Consider the following 8,835-nt stretch of genomic DNA (forward strand, 5'->3'; position numbering starts at 1 on the left):
CTCCGCCTTTAAAAACGATATAACACAATGTGAAATGATTGTCTTTTTAAAAGGAAGTCCCGTAAATTACGACTGAAGAATATTCTACACCCATCGACCGCAAAAGAGAAGTCAAATCTAATTTTGATTTACGTAGTATTAATTGTTCCACGTCATTTTTTCCTTAGCCCACCTCACCGATCACGTCACCTATTCTACACTCAAAATCCTATAAATAGGGATCGTAACATGTCCACTTTTGTATCATCACTTCTTCCATTTTTCTCTATATCAATCTACTATTACTACAACATTTTTATTTAAAATGGCAAAATCATATGAAAATGAGCACCCAATTAAGGCATTTGGATGGGCAGCTAGAGACACTTCTGGAGTGCTTTCTCCTTTCAACTTTTCAAGAAGGTGTGCAACTTTTTTAAACTCGTCTTAAAAAAGTTACTACGTACCTTTTTTGTTCAATTCTTGTAATTTTGATGATGGTTTTTTTTTATATTCTTCTTTTCTTGTTATTTTTGATGATGTGTTACTGAATGGGGGTATATTTTTTTGTGTGTTAATGAGTGCAGGGTGACTGGTGAAAAAGATGTGCAATTTAAAGTTTTGTATTGCGGAATTTGTCACTCTGATCTTCATCAGCTCAAGAATGAATGGGGTAATAGCAAGTACCCCATTGTACCTGGGTAAGATATTGTCCAATTTCTTTTTTCAGATCCTTTTTTAATGGTTAGACTATTTGTCTTGTCAAATGACATGCTAAATTCCATATTTGTCTATATAAAATTGTTATTTATAAAATGGTATGGGCATAGTAGCTTAACATGGCAGCTTTTTTGAATCTTTAGTTCCTAGATTTGATTTTTATGTGAAGTGATACAACATTTTGCTCTACTATTTCATTCGGAGTCAAGATTTTCACTAAGGGGATTCAAAATATATGAAAGTAACGCATGAAGAAGCCAAGGAAATTCAACGTCTACTATATATATAGGATTTTGATCTTGTTTGTTATATGCAGTGTAATTTTCCGGCAATGAATCCGTTTACGCTCCCCTAGCTCCGCCCATGATTTATTTACTAGTTTTCATGCTCTTTGTATCTTTTTACTATTATTTTAACATTGCTGCTACTGTAAAAGATTTGAGATTTGAAAATAATTCCCAATTAGCTTGGTGTTTTGAGTTGTTGATGCCTTGGTAAATCCTAAGTTATTGGGACATGTTAAAATTTAGCAGAACTTGTATAGTCTCTATGTACTCATGAGTGTAACTAATTTCAAGAACCATTATTACAGGCATGAGGTTGTTGGTATTGTAACTGAGGTTGGTAGCAAGGTGGAAAAATTTAAGGTTGGAGACAAAGTAGGTGTTGGATGTATGGTAGGATCGTGTCGCGAATGTGAGAATTGTAATGTTGATCTCGAGAATTACTGCCCTCGTCAGATTCCTACCTACAATGCCTATAACTCAGACGGGACCCTCACGTTTGGAGGTTACTCCGACATCATGGTTTCTGATGAGCACTTTGTAGTACATTGGCCTGAAAACTTGTCGATGGACGCTGCTCCTCTGTTATGTGCTGGAATCACAACTTATAGCCCTTTGAGATACTATGGACTTGACAAGCCTGGAATGCACATCGGTGTTGTTGGTCTTGGAGGGCTCGGCCATATGGCTGTTAAGTTCGCTAAGGCATTTGGATCCAAAGTAACTGTTATTAGTACATCTGCTAGTAAGAAACAGGAAGCAATTGAACGTTTGGGTGCGGACTCTTTCTTGATCAGCCGTGATCCTGAGCAGATGCAGGTGAATATAAGTTGGACATTCGTGATTTAAATGATATTGTTATCGTTGAAGTGTGTCACTATCTCATCTAAAAGTTTATACAGTTAGAGAGAGCACTTTTATTTAATTAATTGTGTCTTCAACACGCCCCCACGTTCAGGGAGGCTTAATTCTTTTTCATGAGCCAAGCACTTAAAATTCCTTTTTGACAATAGTGGCGTTGAGGCTTGAAAGCACGACCTCTGGCTGCTCTGGTCCAGTATTGAAGTTTGTGACAATCTACTCTAAAAGCTTAAGTTGTTACAGAAATAACGTTGACTTAGTTAATCATGTCTGTTCAACAGTTTAAACACGAGAACGGAGGCTAATGCTTTATTCGTTTAATTTAATATGAACAGGCTGCAATGAGCACATTGGATGGGATCATTGACACTGTTTCAGCGGTTCACCCTATTCTTCCGTTGCTTAGCTTATTGAAATCTCATGGTAAACTTGTTATGGTTGGTGCACCAGAAAAACCAGTGGAGTTGCCAGTATTTCCTCTACTTATGGGTAAGCTAATAATTTCACTAATTTCTGTCCATATATAGTTTTCCTTTATGCACTATTTCGAATAGAAAAGTTCAGACTAAAGTATATATTATAATGCAAAAAACAGGAAGGAAGCTAGTGGCTGGAAGTCTCATAGGAGGGATGAAAGAGACTCAAGAAATGTTGGATTTCGCGGCAAAGCATAACATAACACCGGATGTTGAAGTCGTGCCGATGGACTACGTGAATACAGCGTTGGAGCGTCTTATGAAATCAGATGTGAAGTATCGTTTCGTACTTGATATTGGAAACACATTGAAAGCAGCTAATTGAGAGTTGAGTTGTAATAAACAAAATCCCGAAAAAGTGTCGTTTCTTACTAAGAGTACTCTTTGAATTTTAGTCTATTGCCAGTTTTCTACTTAGTTTTGCGACTGAGACGTAGTTGTCATTGTATTGTCAGTTTTGTACTAGTGCTTTGAGAAAAAAAAGTGTTGTTTATCTACTAATGATACAGATTTTGTATTAGCAACCTTCTTATGGTTCAATCTTTCAAGGATGCAGATATATGTCATGATGTCAATGTTAATTGTTAAGAATTAAGATGTGGTTTAAAGACGGTTATTTATTTTTTCAAATCCAATCTATATTTCTTGTAATTTGAATATGCTATTATTAAATTTTTGAAAACTAGGTTTTGGAACCTTTTTCAAAAATAATTAAAAAAAAAAAAACACGTCTTTCTGAAAACTAGGTTCAAGCAAAGTTGAATAACTTTTTTGCCAAATGCCAACTATATATATACATACACACACACATAAACACACACACAACACTCAATACAGGTAAGTTCTGCTATTTGAGCATTATCACAATTTGTCTCAATTGGATGCAAATACCGATTTTTTCTCTCAAAGAAAAATCTGAAGAAAAAAAACAGATAAAAGAAGGAAAAATAAAAAGCAGCAGGAAAAGGGGGGAAAAAAAGGAGGGAAAATAACACGAGAAAAATTAGTGGGAATATGTCGGAAAATGCACGAATGAGAAAGAGACATGTCTATTAATATACGTACATTCAAACTGCAACAATTAAAAGGTCCAAATTTCACACTATATAAGTTGTTTTTAAAGTCATATTCTTTCTGTTTCAATTACGCGAACATATTTTCTTACTAGTGAATTTGACCGCGTTTCGCGCGGATAACACATTAAAATAAGAATAAGTAATGTTTGTTTTAATTTTGTGCTTACGAAAGTTAAATTTTACTCGATATAACTTTTTCTTTTTTTTTTCTAAACTCTAATTATAATACAATCAATAGTTCTGATTATATTTTCTAGATTGATACCAAATGAAAAACCATGCAGCTCGATACCGAACAAATGAGAAATAATGCAACTTTAAGCAATAAGTCAAAACATATCTTTTGTTATGAAATAATATTAAATATACACTACACAAGAGATATAGTCAAAAAAGTGAGGAGAGAGATTTTTATTGCCATACAAATCATCAAATGGACCTCCTATTTATAGGAGGAAAATGGTGGCCAAAAACATGATAATAGCTTGGAGGCCATGTATTCTTGGTTGCCAAGTTTCCTTGGTGACCAAGTATTCATGGTTTTCAAGTATATTAAATGGATATCCATTACTAATATTTACAACACTCCCCCTTGGATGTCCATTAATAGATGATGTGCCTCGTTAAAACCTTATTAGGAAAAACCCTGTGGGGAAAAGTCCTAATGAAGGGAAAAAAAATACACATATCTAGTAATACGCTTTGAGAGCTTCCTCATTAAAAATCTTGCCAGGAAAACCCAAATGGGACAAAACCTTGGTCAAGGGAAAAAAAGTACGACGCGTATTTGCTCCCCCGATTAAAGCATCACATAATTCTTGAAGATGATGTACTCCGATCTTGTATATACCAACTTATCATATCTTGAGGTTGGTACTGTGTTTGTGATCAGATCTGTCAAACGACCTGGCTGATAATCTGCATCTTCATTCCTTAGATAGAGTTGCATCATCACCATATAATATTGTTAAAATCACGTCAAGTACATTCTTGACTTGCTTCATAATCTATCTGATGTTATCATGGTTTGACAGTAATCCTTCATGGAAAGAGATAACATATTTGGATCGAACTCTTATGTTGATCGATTAATACTTCCGTATATCCAAAACACTTGACAATATTTGTTAGGATAAACACATTCATGCCATACTTTCATTAGCAATATGCAATTGATCTTATTTCAATATCTCCATATAGGAGTAAATTATATCATGCTCGAAGTTATAGCAAGATATATAAGTGCATCAATTGCATAAAGATATGGTACTTCAGGACTAATTCAATTTTCTTTTTTCAACCTCTTTCGGCAGATAATGTATTGCTTTTGTAAACTCTTCAAGAGCTCCAATAATATTCATATGAAAGATTCTGACTATCATAAAGAGATAAGGATAAAAATAGTATATTTGTACCATTCGTCAATGAATATACATTAAGGCGATTTCAGTACATCAACCTTGATTCATTTAATTCATTTAAGGATTATAAACAAGTTTCCCAAGAATTTGTATATGCTTCGGGCATTTTGAATCCTTCGAAATTTTCATATAAATTTTGTCAAGTAAGCCATATAAGCTGTGACAACTTCCATCAGTATAAATTGTGACATCTTCTGATGTCTGGACTATAGGTCCAATCGCTTACCAAGATGCATCTTTTCACTTGCTAATTATTTCTACGTCAACATGCTTTAAGAGACATAGAATTCTGATCCTCACAACCTTATACTATATTGCGTGCTATATAGTATCAAAGATATCGTCGACGATATATCAATTGTATCGGTTCGCAATTCGACATAACTTATTGAAATCTCATCACTTCATTATTTTTAGGTACCTCAACCTTTCATAAGGTTTATGAAGTGTTATGTTGTAGCTCTTCAAGAGCACATAGCCTCCTCATTATGATCATTTGCTCCTCCCTTTTTCAAGGATTATTATATTTAAAACCGATTGGTCTACTATGCTCCATGCATGTTGTAGACTCTGTCCTTCAGGGACTCTATGAGCATTTTGCTGATGAAATATGAAATAGTTGGGTTAGCAAATGCTTCCCAGCATTTGACTTGAATTATCTGAGAATCATACTGATGATAATTCACAACATATTTCTTAGCTGCTTATTCTCTCCCCCTTATGTTAGTGACATATATCACCATTTTCTTTGGGAAAATCCATCTGTGTGCATCATGGTATATCCATTAATCATATACCGCACATTAAACGCTATAAGATGGAAATATCTAGTTCCTGACCCTGAACCAAATATGAGGGGATAATTTATCAAAATTTATTGATCTGAAGCATACAAGTGCTGTTGTTTTCAATATATCATATCTCAGACCAACATCTGAAGTTCTGTTCTTATAAGCAATGATTTAGCTGTATTATGGAGGCATCTAATGCCAAACCAAATTTTAGATATAAACCAAAGATTATCAAGATGAATTTTCTTGATTACATGTTCTGAAAATTGTGCTTCTAACTCAATTATTTGAGCAAGCAACTTCGTAAATGTCAAACTACAGGTTGACAATAAATGCACATGTGACTGTCTCATAGATGCATCTATTTAGGACATCACATTGCAGGTGAACAGGCCCACATTCACCTTTTATATTTTTCAGAATTTAAGGGATTCAGTCCCAACATTAGCTGGTGTAATCAACTTATCATGAGAACAAGAAACACAAACAAATTCTTGAAGAATCTTCTAGTTCTTCAATATGTTTTTAATACTCAATTAATACATCAGATTTAAATCATGATGATCAAAAGGGTCTTGTCAACTAATAAAATTATCTGTACTTATAAACTTCAAGTTTACCATGACGAGTGTTATTTATTTTAATAAACTTCTAGTTTACTATTGCATGAGAATGTATGTCAATAAACTTCTGCTTTATCGCATTATGTGATCTCAACATGCTCGGGTAACATTACACATGCGTATTTCTTACCTGTAGTAACTTGATGATATTTAATATTTTCCTTTTTTTTCGTGGAAAGAAATTATGTTCAAGTAAGCAAATATGTCATGGTTCCAGGAGTCTATTCGATCATTTGTAGTCTCAATATGATAACCATTGTTATTGTTAGTAAACTTCAGGTCTACCACAGTTTGTTTTCCGAACGTAACAATTACGATCTAGGATAAATGGTGCTATCACATATAACCTCTTCGAGAGACTTCAATTTATCTACCATAATCAGATATTATTTGAACACTGCTGGTGTCGTGATACTTGTAGATAAACAATTAGCTCTTCTGGTGCCCTTGATTATTAGTTTGTAAACCAAATATTTTTTTTAGATGCTTTTGGTATCACGAAAGAAAATTTGGCTAGACACTACTGGTGTCATGAAGGAAAACAGTAATAAAATGGAAATTTAAAGACAAACCATAAATTACGAAAAGTAAATGTTAAGCTCTAAACTTCAGTATTTTAAACATCTCCTTCAGGGAGATTCATCATTAACATTTGAATATTTTGTATCAAAGAGGCAACCAAATAGTTATTAGTTCCTTCAAGGGAAAATATATTAATCGTTATTTCCTTCAAGGAAATCAATAACAACTAACCATAATGTATTAATGTGGTTATAGCAGACCATTCTACTCTGCTCCCTTTTGCCTTAGAATGATACTTTGATAAAATTATTTAAGATGTTTCTGCGTACGACAAGTATGTATTGCTATGTCTTAATTTCATACCACAAAAATAACATGTATATTCCTTGTATTTTATCTCTCCAGGAGGCAGGTTGTGGTATTTCTTCATTCACTTCGAGAAATGAAACCTGATAATTCAAATGTGCTTGCAATACGACGTTCATCAATAGCTCGTTATTTTACTCAAGCACAAGAAGACATTGCTTAAAAATATTTCTCAGATATTTTACCAATTCTTTCTACTTCAGGAATAAAGTTTCAGAGTTTTACTACTTCTGGAGTAAATATTAAAGTTTTACCACTTCAGGAGTAAAGTTTAAAGGCTTACTACTTCGGGAGTAAATTTTAAGGTCTTACTACTTCCGGAGTAAATTTCAAAGTTCTACTACTTCGGGAGTAGATTTCATATTTGTACTCCGGAGGTAAAATTCAGAATATTTACTACTTCGGGAGTAGATTTCAAAGCTCTACTACTTCGGGAGTAGAGTACAAAGTTCTACTACTTCGGGAGTAGGGTCCAGAGTTTTGCTACTTCGGGAGCAAATTTCTGAGTTTACTACTTCGGGAGTAAAACGTAGAATATTCAGAATATTTCTTCTTAATTTTTCTACCTCTTCTGGAGATGAGTCGTGATATTTTAACAACTAAATACACGTCCGTATACATAAGCTTTACTACATATCGTCACATTTACTTCAGGGAATGGATCAGTATTTGCAATAGTTATAAAAAAAATTCTCATTCTTCAGGAATGGAACATAATGATCTGAACGTGCCTTAAGCATATTAAACCGTGATAGGTTAGAACTTCTTTTGAAATATTGCTACTTCGAGAGCAAATCAATACATACATATAATTTAGAGAATATTTTTCTCTAACATATCTTTTAAGAGTATATCAGGCTTTCAAAGCAATTACTGCTTTAGGAGCTATGAAGCACCGTGAGATATCCAATTTATAAAATTATTACAGAATAAATTTAACATATTGATAGACAGTAACCAAAATCACATAAATCATATTCTGATGCCTCATCACATATTGCTATTCGGGAGCAATTAATGTTTTTTTTCTTTTTCCGTAGCTTTGTATTGTAAATAAATAAGTGCTCAAGGCACTCTCTGTAGCTTTGTAAAGAAAATAGTGCTTAAGGCACAACTTACCATAACTCTCTGAAATAATATGTCAATAGCAAATCCCACTGATAGCCAATTGGAGTTTTCCAATAGAAAAGTATTTCTTCAACTTGTTCTTGAATCTTGGTTCTTCCACAAATTCTTTCTATCACCGGAAAAAGAATACAACAAAAAAAAGGAACTTCATTAATCTCCAGTAAAATATTTCAACGAGTGACTATCAAGTTCCCAAAGATGAAAGTGATTAAACACAATGAAAAATTATTGTAAAATACTTATCTTGCACTTGTGTAAATTCAAAAATTGCGATTGAATGGAAAATCAAACTCAAAATGGCAGAGTCTCGTGCTGATAACGTGTTATGAAATAATATTAAATATACACTACACAAGAGATATAGCCAAAAAAGTTGGGGGAGAGAGAAATTTTCATTGTCATACAATTCATCAAATGGACCTCCTATTTATAGGAGGAAAATGATGGCCAAAAACATGATAATAGCTTGCAGGCCATGTATTCTTGGTTGCCAAGTTTCCTTGGTCACCAAGTATTCATGATTTTCAAGTATATTAAATGGATATCCATTACTAATATTTACAACATTTTCTTCCATTATTTCTTCCC

General features: G+C 33.5%; 1 protein-coding gene across 1 annotated transcript; it reads left to right on the forward strand.

Annotated features, from left to right (window-relative positions):
- The first annotated feature begins 242 nt into the window (after positions 1-242).
- LOC132058953 (8-hydroxygeraniol dehydrogenase-like) lies at positions 243-2,879 on the forward strand. The gene is made up of 5 exons (XM_059451385.1): positions 243-402; positions 567-680; positions 1,292-1,802; positions 2,180-2,333; positions 2,440-2,879. Exons 1-5 carry the CDS (start codon positions 305-307, stop codon positions 2,643-2,645), a joined length of 1,083 nt encoding a protein of 360 aa, XP_059307368.1. The 5' UTR covers positions 243-304; the 3' UTR covers positions 2,646-2,879.
- Positions 2,880-8,835: the final 5,956 nt, after the last annotated feature.

The sequence above is a fragment of the Lycium ferocissimum genome, chromosome 6 (genome assembly GCF_029784015.1).
Source record: "Lycium ferocissimum isolate CSIRO_LF1 chromosome 6, AGI_CSIRO_Lferr_CH_V1, whole genome shotgun sequence".
Lineage (NCBI taxonomy): Eukaryota > Viridiplantae > Streptophyta > Magnoliopsida > Solanales > Solanaceae > Lycium > Lycium ferocissimum.

Bases quoted from the DNA above. Each gene is read 5' to 3' on its own strand.
- LOC132058953 (XM_059451385.1), top strand. From the start codon at position 305: ATGGCAAAATCATATGAAAATGAGCACCCAATTAAGGCATTTGGATGG. The intron at 1,803-2,179 runs GTGAATATAAGT...TAATATGAACAG, and splicing joins GTGATCCTGAGCAGATGCAG to GCTGCAATGAGCACATTGGA. The intron at 2,334-2,439 runs GTAAGCTAATAA...TGCAAAAAACAG, and splicing joins AGTATTTCCTCTACTTATGG to GAAGGAAGCTAGTGGCTGGA.